Here is a 20,272-nt window from a genome sequence, read left to right as displayed (position 1 = left end):
CCTGGCTGTCCTCCCACCACAGCTCTGGGTGCAGAAACACCCCGGTCCTGCCATCAGCTCTGCACCTTCCTTTGGATGTCACAGCACTTCACCAGCTCCTCTCTGCGCAAGGAAACAGGAGCCCCGATCTGCCAGGATGTAAAACATCTCAAGGTCGTTGCATGGAAGGCACCACCTACGTAAGAGCATTATTGCTGGGAGAGCCTCTCTGGGGTGGACGCTGCCTCTGTCATTGGTGTCTCGCCCTCTCCCTCCCCGTCACGACAGCTGAATCGGGGCAGTGTGTGTGGAGAAGCCCCCATCTCCAGAGTGCTGGGGGATTTCCTTCTGCACCAGGCGCTGTTGCTCTTGGCTCAGCTCCACCGTTTCAAACACAAGCAAGGTACTGTGAGGTTAGCCTGGCGAGGGCTCCGGCGGAAAGCCGAGTGTCGGCCGGCGAAGCCAGCTGGCTGCTGGCTTTGTGGGACGGGGAGAAGGAGGTCACCACCGGCTTGGGGCAGAGCAGCAGGGGAGAGCACGTCTTGCCTAAAAACCATGTACTGCTAGAAAAAGGGCAGTTCTTACTTAAACCCGGAGCCTCCGCAGAGCACAGGAGGCTCCACCACATGCCTGGTGTCCTTCAGCAAAAAAGCTCGGCCGTCACATGAGGCTGAAAACTGCCCCACCACTGACCCCAAAGCCCGAGCGCTGAGGTCCAGGTGCTGGACGTGACACGAGCCCGTTGAAAGGGGGTGGCGAGAAGCCCTTAGAGAGATCCCTGTGGTTTGTGGGGGAGTTAAACTGGATATCCTGTCTATGATTCACCCAGGTCATCTGCAGAGCAAGGATGGTTTATGCTATTAGCTTATAACCACACTTAAGAGCAACCCGGCCACATGCTGCAATTCAGCTCTCCCACCTCCTTGCACACACACACGAGCAGCTCCATGTTCACCTCAGCATCTGCCTTGCTCCAAGCATTTAACGTTCACACCGGCTTCAGGAGGGCTTTTCAAATGAAAGCACAATTTCAGCACGGCATGGAAAACTTGGCCTTTAAACTGTCCTTTGATGAGCTCTGACACAAGAGGTGAGAGAGTGGCATTTCTCTCCCAAAGATGTCTTCTCCTTGCTGCCATTTTTTTGGATGGTAGGACATAGGTCTCGTGCAGCTGGTGAGATGAAACACGACTTTGCTTAACACAGAGATTTCATGTCCCAGCCAGGCTGAGGCAAAGCTCCCCGGGTTGCTCCCCGCAGGCTCCAGCTGCTCCGTGCTTGGCCCCGCTGGCCGCTCACAGCTCCACGCCTTTTGGAAAACGGACCATTTTGCCCTTTTTTTTCGACAACTTAAGCCTGGGTGACTTTCTGCCCCAATGACTTTCAGCCCTGGGTGACAGTGTGTGTGGCCAGAAGGACGATTCTACAGGAGAGTGCCCAGATATTGGCTGTCCAAAGCTGGGGTGCCGTAAGGCACGAGTTATACCCTGGGTGAAAACAAAGCTGTTTCCAGTGATGCACCTCGCAGACACAGAGATTGCTCAGGGATGTGGGAGTCTGAGGACAGGATGGCTTGGGGCTTGTTACCTGTTTTCACAGCTTTGTGTTGGATGCTTCTGTGGATGCCATGGCCCCTTTCCCTCCTCCTTGTGCACAGCTCACCTCGGAATTAGCGACTGGTCCCTGCTTGTGCTCATTCACCAACACAACTCACAACACCCTTTGCATCACCAGCGAGTCAGGTCTGTGCAAACGTGGGTCATCATCTGCAGTGTCCCCTTGGCACGTGTCTACATGACCTTAACCTTGAGCCCTCAGCAACTGGAGACCCTTTTGTGTCCCTCCCTGTCCCCTCCAAAGCAGACGGATGCCTGTTGGGAGGGGACCGTGCTGTGGCCGGGAGACAGCACGACCGGATCCGCTGTTCCTGATCAACCAGAGCTCTGCAACAGGTCTTCTCTGGTGGCAAGTGCAGCCCTGACCCCACCAGCTAAAGACACACCGGTATCCTCTTGTCCAAATTCCTGACCTTATCATCCTCACTAGCTCAGAAGACCTCCCACCCAGTCCTTGCTGATGTGCGCAGTTCTCCAGGGCAGAGCTCAGGACAAGGAGAGGTTCTTGGATGACCCTCCCTCCCTCTTTGTGCCTGGCTGCATTTTCCTCCAGACAGCCCCGGTACCTCTCCAGAGCTAAACACAGCCTGGGGACTAAACCACCTCAGTGCAAGGGCTGCCAGTGCTTGCCCAGGACTTGCTGCCCTCTGAAATGGGAAGGTGGGTTAATGCCAGATCCCTCCTGAGCCAGCACACCCTTCAGTGTTTTAGCGAGCACCAGTAAATTGTCTAGGACTTCAGCAGAGTTTCCTTATCTAAACAAAGGGCTAACTAGGGAACCGAGAGTTTACGCAGCTCTGATTTTTGGCTGTGAGATAGAAACATTAGACTCTATGATATAATGAGTCAGATTCTCATTTCTGTTAATAACCCACAGCACTGTTCTGGCAGTGTAATTTAGCAATAAATCAAAAGTGAATGCATTCCCATTTGGAAGCTCTTCCACGCTGCCAGAACACTGCTAAGAGGTGCGGCCGTAGCATAAATATGAATCTGGCCCATGGAATCTTTTTCTACATGTTACCCCTCCAAGGGAGCCATCATCCTTGGGATTCACTAACAGGGTATGTTCACCCCATCCCTGCATCTGGCAGGTCATGAAACGTGCCTTGTGAGCCAGAAATATCAGAAAAATCACAGAAAAATAAGGATGGAAGTCCTTAGTCTATTCTCAGTGCTGGAAGAGCTAATGAATCATACCTGGAGTATCTTTGAGAGGGATTTGTCTGGCCTGTTCTTATCTCGAATAATGCAGGGGCCACGCACTCTCCAAGCAATCTAGTCCCGAGCTCAGCTATCCTCACCACTTATGTCTACCGTTTAGCTTTCCCGCTGATATTTAGGACCATCTAGTCCTAGCTGTTAGTACATGCAAAATAAATCATTTGCACCATCCTTGCAGCAGCCTTGCTGTTTCTGAAGAATGTCATCTTGTCTCCTCTTGGAGTTCTCTTTTTCACGTTAAAAAAACCACTGATTATTTCAGTGACTTCCCCCAGAAGTTCCATTTTTAGCTCCTGAAATCTGGACAGAAGTGACTGGGAGCCCCAGGAGTGTATCTGCAATTGTAAGGATCTGAACGCACTTCGGATGCTCCCAGTTGTGCTGTGGAATTCCCACCCTCCCGCATTTCTTTCTCACTAGCACATGCAAAACACACCTTTCGGCTGTTGCTGTGGGAAGCAGAGGGGAGAGTTCTGTGAGAGAATGATGGTCTAGAGCCTTGAATATCCCATTCCAATTAAAATCAACGGAAAAATGTCCACTGACTTAGGTAGAAAATGGAGTACAAGCCAAATACAGTTCAGGAACCCTGACAGATGTAATGAAGAGATGTGGCCTTCACCAGTTTCAATGCTGATATTTTAGCTTGACACCAACCCCATCCCTTCCTCACCACCATGGAGCCACCTGTTGGGATCCAAATCAGGTTGCACATCTCCAGCAAAGACCAAAGAAGATGCAATACGCTCTGCTTTACGGACAGCTCTAGTTTTGCCCTTGGCTGGGTGAAACACAGAGACTCACCAGTCCATTGCAGTTGCTGATGGCGACCTTGGAGCTCAGGTACTGATCCTGCAGGTGGCCGGCGTAGTGGCAGTCTTCATGGAAATCGTGTTGCCAGTCCATGCCATCTCGCTTCCAGTATTCGACGGTGAAGTGCTCAGCCAGGAGGTTGGAGTGCAGCGTCAGGTTGAGGAGGAACTGGGTTCGGTGGGCAGAAACTTTGTAGAAAACCTGCTGCTCAGACGGCTCGTAGGGCAAAGAGCCCAGGCTGCGCCGAGGGCGTTGCTTCAGCTGGCTTCTCACGTCGAAGGTGAGGAAGTCCCCGTTTTGGTCCACTTGGATGGGGAACGCGATTTCATAGTGATCGAGGCTGGAGAGGAACTCCTCTGGGGAGGGAAAGCAACACACAGGAGGAATGACATTCTGCAACAGAGTCAGAGCAAAGCACCTGGCGATTGTGCCACTGTACTCGGCGCTGGTGAGGCCGCACCTTGAATCCTGCGTTCAGTTTTGGGTCCCTCATCATCAGAAGGACATTGAGGGACTAGAGAGAGTGCAGAGAAGGGACGAAGCTGGTGAGGGGCTGGAGCACAAGTGTGACGGGAGCGGCTGAGGGACCTAGGGCTGTTTAGCCTGGAGAACAGGCTGCAGGTCCTTGGGACGTTCTCACAGGCCTTCAGCCTACAGAGCCTTGGGGTATCGATACAACTCGAGCCTACAGAGCATCATCATCTTCCTCTGCAGGTGATGGAGAGCAACAGATGTGTCCAAAGGGACATTCAGGACACCCAAATTCTGGCCCTGGACTATCCCCCATCAATCCATCTCCGCTGGGCAGAGGGACTCAGGTTGCGCAGAGTCACGCTCTGTGGTTTGGAGGGTTATTTTAACATCAATCCTTTCAGCAATGAAGCTAACAAGGTCTCTTCAAAACCAGCCAGAACAAGCCTTGGGGTGACGACGTCTCAGGAGATGACAGCCTTGTAAGGAACCGCGGGGTTCTTCGGAATATCTACATCTGCCACACGGACCTGCTCACTCTGCTTTGATAACAGCAGCACCACACCAGCCTCCCCAGTCACTCCTCCTAAAAGGCACAAAGCGTCCTTGCAATGCCAGTCTTGCAACCGAAATAAGAAAGAGGGTAACCAGAATTCCCCAGCTGGGCTAAAAAGGCAGCAAGAAAATAAGTTTGACATCCCAATTCCCCAGCCCGGCCTCTACGACACCATCCTGACCTCCTAGCTCACCAGCCTGGTGCTCCTTATCATATCAGCCTGGCTTAGCAGCTTCTCTTGGGGCACTTGAGTTTTTGAGCCTGTCTTACCACTTAGGAAATGTGCTCTGACAAGGTCACTGTCCAAAACATCTGCCTGCGCTCACACGGTAACGCAACACTTTCGGTTGTTAAAGAAACCGGCGCTCTGCGGCTTCTACAGAAATTTCTCATTTCGCAAGCAAAATGTGACAGGGACTGCCAGGCTGGATGTGACTGGCGGTCTGGCTGTCTGACAGCCCTCAGTACCAGAGCCTTCGCTGGAAGATGTAAAATATTGTGCATGGACTGGATAGCTCCCCCCATCACAGTGTGATCTTCTGAAAGGGGTTTGCTCATGGAGTGGGGGAGGATTTGCCCTCTTTTCACTTGGGAAGATTCTTACTGCGCTTTCTGCATCCTATTTGTAGCTGTTTCCTAAGCAAACAGGAGGGGCCGGGCTGCTCCAGGGTACCTGCGTTTCCCCTGGCTCCACAGCACCCATCTTCAAAGCCTTCCCAGTCATTGTAAACTTGGACTCCAAATTACACTCTTACCACATGGCAGCACTGGAAAATTTCCTTTTCCTCTAGTGTGTTTTCCAGTGTGGGAGCCTGACCAAGTGGTTTCCTTGGCCACCGGGAATGGGACAGTCCTTCCCACCAGCTGGGTTTAGGGGTTAGCTCCCATCCTTCCAAACCATAAGCGCTTCTGGCACCTCTCCCTTGCCTCGACAAGCCAGAAATAATTATTAGTTTTTTAACTTCCCGTGCTCCAGCTTCTCCCGCATCACGCCACCTCACGTGTGATGCAGTCGGGCAAACGAGAGTGACTATTTGCACTTAAGCAATGACCTCGTGCATGGAAAGATTTGCTATCAGAAGGGTCTTGTTTTTCTTTTTCCCTCTCTGCAGTCCATGTGGGCTTGCAAAATAGTGAGTTGGAAGGAGGTTTGTGCACGCAGTGGCTAGAAAAGCCCTGGAACCCTGAGCTGCAGTCTCTGATCCTGACCTGCAAGGTACGTCCAGGAGGAAAGTCCAGAGCCTGAGGGTGAGGTTGTGAGAGAACTTGCTTTTGCTGTGGTGCTGGTCACTGTGTGTCCTCTCAGGGATGTCACTCTGGAAAGTGAGGCACAGGAAGGTCTAAGCAGCGCCCTGCTTCACAGGAATGTTTTAGGAAGTGATGCTTTAGGATGCCACAAACAGAAAAAATAATAAAGGGAGACTTTCAACACAAGGAAGAAGCCAGTGTCCTCACCTGGTGTTACTGCTGGCTCCATGCTCTCCTCTAAAAATGTAAAAGATTAGATTAAGTTCTAAGAGATCAGGATTTCCACAAAAGCCATCATGTGCCCTCTGACCTCTCAGCCACTTCACACTGTATTAATAGATCTTGGCCTGAAACGCGCAGTCCTGCACCCGCCGTATCGGAAGGCTTTGCACTGGTGATAAGGAGCCTGGTGTTTCCAGATTGCTGTCAAACTGCTCGGGAAGAGGGGCTATAAAAAGCTTTTCTCCAGGAAAACCAACCTGTGGCTGGGCAGGACACCGGGTGCCCCGAGGAATCACAAAGCTCCCAGGAGAGGGGGAAAGCTGGGGAGCAGAAGGGCTGGGCTGCGGGGAGAGGTTCCTCACTGCCCCATTTTTGCTGCAAAGGGAGCCCAGAACTGCAGGGACAGGGACGGCAGAGGAAGGGAAAGGACACAGGGGAGCCAGAGGGGTGAAGAGAACAAAAAGAAGAAGAGACGCAAAAAGAAGAAAAGAAGGAAGGTTGAAGTGGAGGAGGGAGGATTTATTTCCCTCCGTGTGTGCTCGCCATTGCCTCTCTCATTACAGAGCTGCTCAAAGGATGAAAAGGAAGCAGGTGTTTGCTCTGGTCTTGTCACAGGAGCAAAGAGGAGCTGCAGCTGCAGCCCAGACATGATTCCTAAGGGATGGAAAACACTGTGGGATCTCGTGGCTTCAGGCTGCCCTGGCATTGTGGCAGCCCCAGGCCAAGGGTCCATCGGTTTACATGTGATTCTGGAGCACTGAGATCAGCCTCACCTAACGTTCCACAAACCAGGGAATGTCTAATCTATCCCTACAATTAAACTAAGGTACCAGCAGAAAACTTCCTTTAGATTAAAAGCCATTCAGCAATGCTGAGCATGTGCTGAATCCTTGGTCAATTGTTTCAGCCGCCGGTCTCCGAACTGTTAATAACTGCGGCCTGAGTGTGCATGTTACATCTGAATCTTGTTGCATCTCTGCCGGCTTGAAGAGGCTGCTATTTCCCACAAAGATAATTACAGCTTATAACTATGATACCTTAATCTTTTTCCTGCATAAAACAAATACGCTGATCTGGAATCGTGCAAACAGGGCACAGGAATCCTGCTCCACTGCTAACTGGGGCAAGTCACTGGGCCAAAATCAGTGGCTTGTTGAAAACACTGGCCTTTATTCTCTGTGCCTCCAACTGCTAAGAGGTGATAACAGCGTTTCACCCTCTTGAAAGGGTGTTGTGAGGATTATGTACTTACTATCTCAGCAGCGTGGTGAAGAGACGTGTTGAGTAACATCAATAGCCTGACGCCAACCGTTCCGGACGCAGGGAGCCTAAAAAAGCGCTTTAGCAGCAACAGGGACGCACGGGGCAGCCTGAGCCTTGGGACTGGGTGGGAATGGGGAGGGGACAGACTTCAGTCCCCAGCTTGGTGCTCCCAGCACCATCACGGGCTGAGATTCATCCCCCAGACCTGCTCAGGGGAAGCACAAATGCATTAACCGGAATTTCAGCGAGCCCTTGGGTTTAGAGCGAGGCATGTCAGCAAACGGTGCAGGGGCTCGTGAGGGAGGATTTGAGCGGATGGAGGCAATCTGGCAGCAAAGGCCGGGTCAGAGCGTCGCTGCGAGCGCGGTGCTGCAGATGGAGGGAGGTGTGAACTGATGGACGCGGGACGCCCAGAACAGTCACCTCAGGCATTGCCAGAGGCTTTGGCAAAAAAGGACCAGAAATCGTGTTTGTTTCAGATCCGAGAAAATCCGCCTGCGTAACCTTGCATGTCGTGCAGCTCCGTGTCCGCCTGCCCCTCGTTTCGCCCAGCACAGCAGTGCCTCCCGTTTAGCAACCAGACAGCATTCAGCCCCAGGGCAGCATGTGGCTTTTCATTACCCCCATTCCTCTTTCCAGTTCTGCTTCACAAGATGGCCCACGGCCACCGAAACTACAGCCCAATGGCATTGCATTAATTGACAACCCAGGTACATCACTGACTTTGGCCCTGCTGCAATTAATCCAGGGGGACTGGACTAGCTGATCTTTCGAGGTCCCTTCCAATATTTAACATTCTGGGATTCTGTGAACCCCCCAGGTCCCTCAGCTGCTCCCATCACACGCTCCAGCCCCTCACCAGCTTCCTCGCCTCCTCTGCACTCTCTCCAGCCCCTCAATGTCCTTCTCATGATGAGAGGCCCAAAACTGACCCCAGGATTCACGGTGCGGCCTCACCAGCGCCGAGTACGGTGGCACAACCACTCCTCTGGTCCTGTAGCAGGAGAAGCTCTGCTGCAGCACAGCGAGCAGATTTTGAGGGGTCTCCACATACTCCCCAGCACAACATCCCGTCGATTCCTCCCCCGGGGACAGCATTAGGGTTTCTGCCAGCAGAGGTGGGTAGATCCAGCTCCCCTCCCCATGGTGATCCCTACCTTGTGACTGGAACGTGTCACCGGGGAAGTTGCACAGAGCCACGGTGAAGATGACAGTCCATGTGAGAAGCCTCCAAGCTATTGCCATGGTTAGCGACGCTGGTCTCAGTGCAGGGAGTGTTGTGCCAGCTCAAAGGGCGCTGTCCCACCATGTCTCTCCCTCAGCCACGCCTTATGTAGAGACAGGAGTCCTCGGTCCCTCCGCAGGCATCCTTGGCCACTTCGTGCTCTCCCCAAAGCAGCGAGGCCGATGATGTTCTGCGGTTCGCTGTGCTGGGGTCAGCATGGGCTAATTCGAGGCGCGGGCTGTCGGTGGCATCGCCCCTGCGAAGGAGAGAGTGGGGATGAGCGCACGGAGAGATGGGGAAACAAAGGATGGGGGAGAGACACAAGGGAGAAAATGGTGTGGAGGGTGAATGAGGAAAGCCTGATCTTCGAGAAGATGGAAAGGAAGAAAAGAAAGGAAGAAAAGAAAGGAAGGAAGAAAAAGAAAGAGGAAAGGATGGGAAGCAAATGCAATTAAGCACATCAGTTCACAACACTGGAAAGCCACGTTGTCCTGCTATGGGGACACTGCACACCCGGGTGCTCTCCTGGGGACACTGAAGGGCTGATATGTACCTTATAGCTGAGGAAAGGAGCTCAGAATAAATGGGAACCCTTTGTCCTGTGGCAACGCCCGTGAGGAAGCGCAGACTGAAGAGTGACCTGCTCTCAGTGACCTGAGCTCTCAAAGGACAGCAGGGAATAAAAGCATTAGCACGGTGGCAGTGAGCAGCAACCTAGAAATCCTCTCTACTCCAGTTTCCCTGGTTTTAAAATACACTTTAATGACTGTCACTGCCCTGAGAGATGAGCACTTGCTCTCAGAGTGTGTCGGCTAAACCTGAAAAAGTGATGGAAAACAAAGAACCCATTCAGTGAACTCACTCTCACCCTCAGCTCCATCCACAACTGGATCGTGAGATTCCAATTGTATTTGGTATTTAAAATGATTTGCTAATTGCTCCAGTGAAAGATTTTTGGCTTGCAGATCATTACCACTCAGTCTGAGGCAATTACACAGAGCTCATATAGTGCTGGAGAGTTGCATAAAGCCTGTGGTTTTTGTTTCTATCCAGCGATGAGATGACGTGTACGATGAATGCGGCACATACCTAACTACCGCCCGGAGAATCCCAAATATCTGAAGAGCCGTGGTCTGCTCGACAGCAGCCCCGCAGCGAAACGCAAACGTTCCTGCAAAGGTGACAGATAAATACGTACTGAACCCTGACCTCAGCACTGGGACACGTGGGGAAAGGCAGGACGGATGCCCGAGAAGATGAGCCTGGGCTGGAGACTGGAGGATGCTGCTCTTTGCAAAGGTGTCAACAGCCATGGCATGTGTGTGCTCCTCATCCCAGTAAGGAAACATCCGGAATAATGTCATTAACCCTCGCCTCGCTCTGCTTTTGTGTGTTTTAAATAGCAAAGACTAATGACTGGCTAGAGCACAGGGCAGAGCCCGGATCCTCCTTGGCTTTGCCACGCTCACCTCACGTCCTCAGGGGAGCCTGCGATTTATTTCTACTTCTGTTTTCCCATCTTTACTACGCAGTTAATGTTATTTGTGCTGTGGGGGCTTGGAATAACACCTATCACAGGCCAGAGGCTATACAGATGAGATACAAGAAGAAAGCAGAGAGACAATTCTTGCCCCAATAATTAATCTAAATAAGTTAATGGCTTTTCCCTACTAGACAGAAACGTTGGGAGGATTAATCACGCATCTTTAAATCACAACTTGGGAGTTCCATAGCTTAAATGTTAAGGTTTTTAACTGTTCATTTACAGTTAAAACCAGCCAAAGACCAGCAGCGAGGCCTTGGGCTGGTCTCGCCAGTCACACCTGGTGCCACCTGCAAATTGGTTTCTGCAAAGCCCGGACACAACACCCACGATGGCCCCTCAAGGACTGCGCACGCCATCGGCAACTGTGAGAATAAACTGCCCCATGCGGGAAAAATTACCTAAATCTCATCTTGGGCTGCTCTGCTGTCCCGTGACCGGTAAAGGGAAGCAGGCAGCAGAGGCAAGAGGGCTGGGCAGGAATTCTTCTGCCCTTTTCCACCGCAAGAGATCAGCGCCGTGGGTCCGTGAGGTCGTGCCCAGCTGATGACAGCATCCTCTGCAGCGTCACCCCCGGCTGGCGCAGGGGCGACAGAGCCAGGGCCACCGCAGGGCCAGGGATGCCGCGGGCTGCCCTGTGCTGCTCCCCCGGCGCCGCGGGACGGGCACTGGAAAAGGGAGAAGGTGAAATGAAAGCCGGGCGTGCTGCGGCCCCTCTCCTAAGTCAGCATTTTTCAGCATCTATTAAAGCTCGAGATTCCAGCTTTTAAATCCTGTCACGGCTCCAAGGTCTGCGGACAGAAAGCTGCTCAGCTGAAGTGTATTTTCTCCTGGGCTTCACACTCCTAATTTTTCTTGTTTTCCAGCTGTTGAACCCACTTCCTCAAGGCTGTCGTTATTTCCCGTCCTTCCTCCACCTCTCTGTGACCCTGAGCTGTCACAACTGGTGCCCTCGTCTCATGCTGCCCTCTCAGCATCTCCCGGAGAAGGGGCTGGGAGGGAGCTGCAGGCATCAAGGTGCCAAAATCCCAACCTTAGGGGAAGGAGGCACTTTAGATCAGCACAAATCAGGAACTACAGCTGCAAAATTCCCCGTAAGCCGGGCTGGGGGGAAGGGCTCGGCTTCGATTCCTCCCCGCACACAGCAAGGAAAACGTGGCCCCTTCCCAGCGGCATTTCACCGCCGAGACCCCGCCGAGCCCGAACGCTGCAAGAGAAGGACCCGGAACAAGGAGGAAAGCGCTGGAGGAGCGTGGGCTCCGCGGCCACTCCAATACGTATGAAGTTTTCCATAACCTCACTTTTCAGATTTTGCTTCCTAAGCGGCAGCGACCGGGGAGCCCGCGCGGGGGGCGGTGGGGACGCCAGGACGGAGGGGCCACGGGGTGACCTCGCCGGTCTCGTGCCTCCCTCGCTTGGGCCGGTTCCGATTTGCTCTTTCCCGAGGAATTCGTTGTCCTTGGCAGGCGCCCCGCGAGCGGCCGACGCTCCTGCTCCCCGCGCCAAGGTGAACCCGGAGCCGGGGACGAGGGATGCCGGTGACACCGCAGGGGCGGCTTTGAGGTCACCTCTCCCCACCCCAAAAACATGTGAGAAAGGGGAGGCTGGGGAGGGGGTTTAAAATTTAAGCTGGAATAAAGCAAAAAGGAAAAAAAAGGAAAAAAACAGATGACAACTGTTACTAATTTCAACATCAGGGCTGCAGACAGAATTCCCTGAAAGCCTGGCTTTTTGGCCGGGGAGGCAGCTTTATGGGAAGGTAATAGGAAGCAGATGGGCTCTGCTCGGGGCCAAGAGGAAGGTTCAAGGTGCCTCCTAGTGCAGAGAAAAGGAATTTAACTGCTTTTAAAGATGCAGGACCCAGTGGCTTCCAGGTTTCTCATCCAACTTTTGCAAATTATGAGCTCAGGTGTCCTTTTCCTTTTTTTTTTTTTTTTTTTTTTTTTTGAGAGAGAGAGAGAAATAAATACAAACACAGATTTCTTCTTCCAGCTTTCCCCGATAGGAGGAAATACCCCCCAGGCCCTTCCACTGACACCTTCCTGACATGCAGCACCTGTGAGCGGGGACAGCGGGGACAGCAGGGACAGTGGGGCCGCTTCACCACAGCCAGCCTTTCTGGGCTGTGCTATTAGCAACAGCATTAACGAATGAATAAAAGTCACCAGCCCTCATGGTTACTACATTCTTCTATAGAACTGGGTACTGGCACTTGTTGACCACAGCAGGTTATCGTGATGCCGTGCCCCACAGCTTGGCAGCTTCACCCCCGACCCCACGGGACAGCAGCTCTGCAGCCCCTGCAAACACAGCAGCGCAGAGATTCCTGCTCCTCCATCCACCCATTCCAACTTGACATTGTCCGACCAGTTCAAATGTTACCATCAGGGGGAAGAGCTGCAAACGTGGCTTGCTCCATGGGCCTTATTTTCCTTGCAAACCAAGCTAAGTGCCACGGGGACCGCAGGGTGCTGAGATTGATGCTTTCTGGCCATGCCAATGCGTGGAGAGGCGTTTGGCTGCAGCATTGCCGTGTTTCCCAGCACCTGCACCAACACCCCTGCCCCGCACACTGGGCTCTGACCTGCTGCCTGTTGTCACAGCTGCCCACGGTGGCCACACGGCAAACCTCACAGTGCCCGGAGCTCATGGATGCCGATCCTAAAATCACCTTTTTTCTGAAAAAAACAGCCCCCTTCTCACCTGCTGTCACCACAAGTTTGGGCTGTAAACCCTTGGTTGAAACCTAGTTCCCAAATACTGCCACAAGGCAGAAGGATAAATCCTCTGTGTGTTCTACAGGAACTGTCCTGGTTTCAGCTCAGGCTGCTCTAACAAAGGGACACTCAGAAAGCCACCATCAGCATTAACTAATCAGCAGCTCACTGCCAGGAGCATCGGCTGCAGAATGCAAAAAATGGGTTAAAGTCACAGGTCTGCAGAACTGAAAACAAGAGCTTGAACCTTAATCTGCTTTGCTGCTCCAAGCCTGGCCCCTCTGGGGGCACGGCAAGCAAAGAATTAGAAACACGTAGCTGTCGCTGTTCACCAGAAAACAGCAGCTCCAAGCCACGGGACGGTTCCTGCCTACACTGCGCTACAGCAACCCTTTAGGATCCACTCGCCATCCCTCTGGCTGATCCCTCTATCAAGCCCACGCTGGAGGAAAGTCAAGGGCTTTTGCCTTTCCCTTTCTTGCTGAGAAGGGACCTACGACGCCTTGCTTGTAAGGGCTGTTTCATCCCAGCCCAAGCGCAGTTCTTTGCAGACACCTAGCCCAGTGACTGTGGGGTCAAATTCAGAGTTTGTCCAGAGCCAAGATGCTGCTTTCGCACTGTTAAAATAAAATCCAACACTCACCAGCAACGTGGGCAATGCAGACTGATGCTGCCGGTCTGAACCCGAGGTGAGGGGCCTGAGCCCGGGTCCCCGTCCCTCTGCCAGCACCTGGTACCAGCCCGGGTGAGCCGGGAACGTCCCCTTGGGGTCCCCAGCGCTCCAGCCCCCGGCTCAGGCTGCGCTGCAGCCGGGCGCACCCTCTATCCCTTTGTACGAGCGAGCTTCACACGGCTCTGGGCTCGCTCCAGTACTGTGTGGGAGTAGTTCTTTAAAAAAAAAAAACAACAAAAACATAAGAATTGTTTTACAGTCAAATGTATTCAGTGCAATCTTAGTGAGGAAAGGACTGTACCCTTTCTCCTCTCCAGAATCCAGCGCGATCTTTAATTTCACCCACAAAGGGGCAAAAGAAACCCATGACAAAGTGAGGGCATGCGAGCAGAGGGCTGGGAGCACTGGCCTCGCTCTGACACCGACTGCTTTGCTTTCTGGAAATCCTATCTCTGTGTTACATAAGGATCTGGCCCTATCTGGAATGCCGGGGTCATTACATTTCTCCAAGTGTGGTAAAACGCTCGGAGGTCCTCAACAGGAAAGCGTGAGAGAAGCGCCAGCTCGTATCATCATCACCAGGGAGGAGTGTTGGGCACGGGGCAGCGCGAACCCCAGGGCTGAGCCCAAACGTGGCTGCTAGACCAGCCACCTTCAGCCAGATGTGACCACCGGGCACGCAGTGCTGCTGCCCTCAGCCTTCTTTTGCTTTAAGGAGATGGCTCCACCAAGCAGGTCCACTTTCAGACGGGACTTATGCAATAGTTTGGAGCCGCTCCATGTGACCCAGACTTGCTGGCCTCCTGCCACCACTCTCCTTGCTGGCTCCAGCCATGCACAAAACAGCAGAATTCAAAAGACAACCGAACGGGCGGTAAAAGAAAGTGCATCTCACCTACCATGCGGTGCCCCTGCCAACTACACACATGCACCATGTGTGTGAACACGCACACGCCATCCACACGCATGCAGACCATGGCTGCAGCTGTTTGTGTGCAGCTGTGCATGAGGACACGTGCTAGAGGAGGTTCTTAGGGACATGGCTTAGCGATGGACTTGGCAGTGTTGGGTTAATGGTTGGACTTGATGATCTTAAAAGGTCTTTTCCAACCAAAATGGTTCTATGATTTCTAGCTGTATGAGGATGCTCACTACCCACAGGCATGTCTGCGTTTGGTACCCACACGCTCCTCCGTGTGCCATCACGCACCATCAGTACCTCTGGATACATGCACAAATACCGTTTTCATAACTGGCATCCCCATGTCTGTGTGACTGCCTCCTGCCTTCACAAAACTACCCCTTCTCTCTGCAGGGCTCAGCACCGCCAAGAGAGAATCCAGATCTCCTGCATCTCCCTGCCTGTCCTCCTAAAGCTCCCGCTGCACCAGCATGGAGCGAGGAACATCTCAGCTGTGCTTGGGATGCCGGGACAGTGTCCCCGGCTCTCGGGAAGGCCAGGAGCACTCACGGCTCCGAGCAGGCAGGGAAGCAGATGCTGCACCAGCCATCTGCAGTCCTTGTGCTTACACAATGCAGCAACACGAGGCACTGAGCCCTGGGGCTGCGTAAAGACAAACACCCACCTGTGCCAACGCTGAGCTCCGCTCACCTGCAGAACCACCCTCTCCTGGAGGGATCTGCTCTGAGAAAGGGATCTGCTGTTTGTCCCGGCTCAGGCAGGAGCAGGTTTTATACAGTTCTACACAATTATACCTGACAAAGACCTGTCACAGCTCACACGCTGAGCGTGGCACGCTAGATCTGACCCCTTCTTCAACATGGCCTTAGGGCAGGGCCATAAATCGCACATCTGCAGTTCTGTACCTGTGCTGGGACGCTCCAACAAAGACGTGTCTGGTCTACAGCCACTGCAGCCACTCTCATCGCCTGCCACAGCACGTGCATCCACGATACAGCACAGGCTCATATGCTGAAGCTGGAGAGACAAAGAAAGCCCCACTGAGCTTCCCAAGAAAAGCATCTGGGTGACTCCTGTTACCCAGAAAGGCTCTGAGAAGCACCATTGGACCTGCAGTGAGCAGAGAGGCCAGCAGCATCTTCTACCCCCACCACGGCACAGCAGCATCTAAGGCTGCACCCACAGCACCACAGTCCTGGGCAGGGGATCCGCAGCACTGCCTGGTCCTGCCAGACTGGACCAAAGAGTAACTGAGGCTGGAAGGGACTTGAGGGGATCTCTGGTCCCACCCCACTCCCAGAACAGGGTTAACTTTGACATTAGATCAGGTTTGGATCACAAAACCCAAGCTGACTCAGGGGAAGTGGCTTGGAGGAATCGCAGTGAGCTGTGGAGCAGGACCCTAAAGCAGCAAATCAATTTGGACCATGTTGTCCTTCCAGGAAATCACAAACATGTCCTTTCAGACATCATGGTGACACAGAGAAAGGGCAAGGACCCCTGGCTGGCCAGAGAGGCGGCTCATCCTGCTCTGCTCTACCTTCCTCAGTGCTTGTTGGCTCTGTGCTTCCAGTGCCTTGGGATGGAGAATTCCCTTCTGCAGAGTATAGGCAGCAACCAGCCTGCCAGGGCACCGAGAGCACGAACACACAGCCTCCACACAGCCCAGCTTCTGCTGCTGTCCCCGCAAGCAGGTGAATGCTACTGGCTCCGTTTCCCAGCAGGGCAAACCCAGGCAAGCGGAGAACTGACTTGGCAACAGCCTGTGCAAAAGCGCGGGGGATGAAGATGAAGTCTTGCAGACGGCATCGGGCTGTGGACGCCCTCCAGCCCCTACAGATCTGGAAGATCTGCAGATGGTTTCCAGGCTCCGGCTCCCTTCAGCGAGCTCCGTCAGATCTGCTGTGCAGGGTTTACGGGCCCTTTTTCTCTCCCTGCAGGTTCTCTGTTCAGGGAAACACATGGCCCAGATGGTTTGGATTTGATGGGGTATGGCAGGGTGTGACAGAAAATACAGCAACTTGCAAGCACGTGTGGCTTCCTAATGAGGAAGCTGCAGCCCAAAGGCCATCAAATACTTTTCTCTGAGCCCAGCCATGGAGGAACTGCTTTCCTTCATGGCCAGGGAATGAAGAGCCTCTAACCCCGATAAGACTGAACTCATTGCTCTGTGGTTTTGACCAAAGCCACTTCAGGGTGCAGCCTTGGTCCTGCTGAGGTCAGTGGCACAACTCCTAAAGCAGGAGGCCAGGATATCACCCATGAGCTCAGCTCAGCTGGAACCAACATTAATGGATGTTTGAGCTCAGAAGGATTTGCAGACCCACACAGGAATAGATTCCTCTTAAGGCATTTTCCCTTTAAAAATTAAGCTACGATGGAAGAGCAAGATACACAATAGCAATAATGGTAGGTTGGGATGCTAAACGGGTGTGTAAATATACTGAATTGTCAGACGTGACATACTCCAGGCATTCTTTTCACGACCTGGGAGAAGGTGAGAGCAGCAATGGAACAGCCGGACAAAGACCCTGCGCTTCACATATGCCACTGACATCGCTCCACTCAAGTCAGATGGAGCTAAAATATTTTGGCAGAGTTTCTCAGTGGAGAATCTCCAAATTCTTGAAGTGGTTGCAGACTTGGAGGCACTCACAGTAACCAAGATGGGAAAATTTGCTTTGATGGTGTCCCTTTAAAACTTCCTTCAGCATTGAAAAATGAGTCTGCATCCAGGCTGGTGGTTTTCCATGTTTCTCACTCCCCAACCGCGGCATGAGATCTGACCTGCTTATAGATTCCCAGGAAATGTTTGCAACTACTCGCCCTACAAACATTTCCTATGGTGGTGAGGTCAAGGGAAGATCTTTTTGACTTGCATATCTCCAGCACATCTGAGCTGACATCATCCCAATCACTAACGAATTGTTTCTGAAAACTTGACAAATTTGGTTCAAATTCTGTTTGTTTTTAAGTTAATTTGTGTTAACTTGAGATCTAGGCAGGACAGGACGTGACAAACACATCCTGCAGTGTTTCAGGCTTAGAATGAACTAATAGCTGGAAACTTGGCAAGAAAAGTGGGTTTTGGAGTTGGGGGTTTCAGATAAGCTTTAGATAAGTGCTTGAACAGAATCATCCCCTGGGTGGGCCTGATGCAACCTGTGCTGAAAAACCCTCCATGGAGCTGCTCCTCTGGGCAGCTGAGCCCGCAGTGCCTCTGGACCAGGGTTTCACGCGATGATAATCATCTTACTCCTCCCCATAAGAGTTTCTGGGTGGTCTTGAGCCACCAGCGATAACAGGGCCTCTCACATTACAGGTTTGGTACTTAAAAGGCCTTTGGCATGAGGAGCAGACACTGTTTATGTTGAGCAGGCAACACCTTCCCCGAGGGCAACGCTTCACCCCATCGCTCAGTCCTGTTATCGGGATCTTCCTCTGCCAAACGAAACAGCTCAGCCCCCCCGAGTCTTATCTGGGAAAAGCATGATTTACAGGAGATGACAGGACCGTTCCCATCCACCCAACCAGGGCAACGCACCCGGAGGCGAGTGCGGGAGATTTTAGGGATCTAAGGAGGAGAAGGCAAGGAGACGGCGCTGCCGTGGGGCGAAGCGGGAACAACGGGAAGCCAAGGATGGAGCAACTGGAGCACTCGGCATGTTCCATATATGGAGAAACTTCATGACACTGGAACAACCTCCCAAGAACCCGAGGAAGCCTCACGGAGACATTTCAGACTAGCCCGGACCAGGTTATGGCGAGCGGAGCGAACACGCCAGCGCCGGCTGCAGTTACCTGGGCGCCCAAAGCGTTTCCCCTTCTGCCATCTGTAGCACGGGGGGAGACCAGAAACCAACAAAAGACTTCAAAAAAAAAAATCTCCCTGCTCTCACTCATCATGTGCTAGATCGCGCGCTGTCTCCACGTGAGCTCTGCTAACGAGAATGTTAATGAACAGAATCAGAAACAGATCTCTGGTGTGGCCGAGCTATCTCCAGCCAACATGGGTATTGGTGTGGCCTGAAACAGGGAAACAAGCGGCCCCTGAAGTTTATGTCCCCGTGTACGCTTGGCCAAAAAAAGTCCCCAAAAAACAAGGCTCCGTGTGAAATGTTAAGTTTTGCTGCACAGCCAGGGCTGGCGGGGAACCTGCCCCGAACGCGGCTCCCACCAGCTCCACGCAGCCCTTCGGGTGATTCTTTGCCTCTGGAAGATATTTGCCAAGGTTATTTTATAAACTCCTTTCTATTTATAGCACAGCTCCTTCAGCTCTAATGAGATAATCTTCTGGCATTTCACCATCACTAATATTTACTTTGATGTTTAAAATAACATGTTCTGAAGGATTGATTTTTTTTTTTTAAAAAAAAAAAAACAACTTAAAACATAATCAGAGCAAGGCAATATATGACTAGTGCAAGAGGGCCAAATGCCTGGTGATGCACATGAAGTTAAGGACATCGCAAGTTTTTCAGGGCAGACGGTTTATAATCCTCTGACCACATCGTACGGGAGGAAAAGAGCCATTGGCAGCTCCTGAAGATGGAGCGAGACGGGGAAAGAGGGAGAGGGAGCGCAGCGTGTGTTTATTCTCAGGAATGAAGACAGCAAGGAACACAGAATTCTGCAACAGAGATTACAGCTGTTGCTTTCTGCAATTGCGAGTTTCGCCCACGGCGGCTCTGCATTAAGAGAATTATATTTTAGAGCAGCAAACACGCGATCAGATGGGTTAAAGCAATAAAAAAAGGAGCCGAGCGGCGTGGGGATGGGGGAGGCGAGGGAGAGAGCGCGAGCGCAGCTGCCCCGCTCCTGCCGTCTGCAGACACTTTGAAACACAACCCTGCGTTTTTATGGAAACTCTGAATGTTGGAGAAGGGTGAACATGGTTTTCATTCTCATAAATGTTTTTCCAGCGTGCAATGCTCTTCGGGCTCATTCCTTCTCCAGGGAGACGGTTCTGATTTCAAAGAACATTCGTGTTCCCTCCACCCCAGACCACCCCACTCCAACCTCAAAGAGATTTCTCTGGAAAAATTATTTTAAAGAGTGTTTTACCTTTTCCAGTGTTTTCCCTTCTTTCTTCTTTTTCCCCTTTTAACTCCTTAAGCTTTTTTTTTTTTTTCTTTTTCCCAGCAGCAGCCAAAAGCTTCTCTCTCCCGTTCGTCCTGCGTGTGTCAGAAAGTTTCCAGGCTGAGGGTTTATGTCGCCTTCCTCAATAACCTTCTTCTGTCAGACCCGGGCAGCACTGGAGCGCGAGGCTTTGCTAAAAAGTCTCCTTTCAGGAAGTGAGCAGTAATAAGAGAGCGGCTCGGAGGCAGCATGTATAGGGGCTGCTCAAAAAAAAAAAAAACTTTGCTCAGGAATTTTGCCAGGATTATCCAAAAAAAAAAAAATCCCCAAACCCACAAGGCAATAAAAGTCCCGCCCTGAGTGCTGACATCAGTGCAGAAGGCAGGTCTCGCCTGCAAGGGTATAAAACTAAAAAGCTCAGCGTTTCCGAGCAGGCAGATCTTCCCCCGGCAGCCCTGGCGCAGGCAGAGCCCGGGGGCGATGCAGGCGGCTCCTGGGATGAGAAAACATCCCCATAAAAGCGAGAAAATATCCCAATAAATGCGATAAAGCAAAAAAGGTCATGCTGATAGTAGCAGGAAAAAAAAAAAGACAAAACAAACCAGGATATTTTTTGTTTTCCTCCCAACAAACACCACCCCCATCCTTCATTTTAACCATCGTCTTCAAAATGCTTTCAAAAAGTTGGTCTGATGAAATGGCCTTAAAAGCAGCTGCGCTC

General features: G+C 52.1%; 1 protein-coding gene across 3 annotated transcripts in view; it reads right to left on the bottom strand.

Moving 5' to 3' along the window:
• ADAMTS10 (ADAM metallopeptidase with thrombospondin type 1 motif 10) overlaps positions 1 to 19,750 on the bottom strand; it is a 45,402-nt gene extending 25,652 nt beyond the window's left edge. For all 3 annotated transcript variants that reach the window (XM_065652449.1, XM_065652451.1, XM_065652450.1), the window contains exons 1-3: positions 19,537 to 19,750; positions 8,550 to 8,873; positions 3,624 to 3,988 (exon numbers count right to left, since the gene is read on the bottom strand). In XM_065652449.1, coding sequence (XP_065508521.1) covers positions 3,624 to 3,988; positions 8,550 to 8,637 — 453 coding nt within the window. In that variant the 5' untranslated portion in view covers positions 8,638 to 8,873; positions 19,537 to 19,750. The remainder of the gene's footprint in view (positions 1 to 3,623; positions 3,989 to 8,549; positions 8,874 to 19,536) is intronic.
• Between the last annotated feature and the right edge of the window lie 522 nt (positions 19,751 to 20,272).

The sequence above is a fragment of the Caloenas nicobarica genome, chromosome 27 (genome assembly GCF_036013445.1).
Source record: "Caloenas nicobarica isolate bCalNic1 chromosome 27, bCalNic1.hap1, whole genome shotgun sequence".
In the NCBI taxonomy this organism is placed as follows: Eukaryota; Metazoa; Chordata; class Aves; order Columbiformes; family Columbidae; genus Caloenas; species Caloenas nicobarica.
The sequence above is the reverse complement of the archived record's forward strand: the minus strand, read 5'-3'. Positions and strand labels throughout refer to the sequence as shown.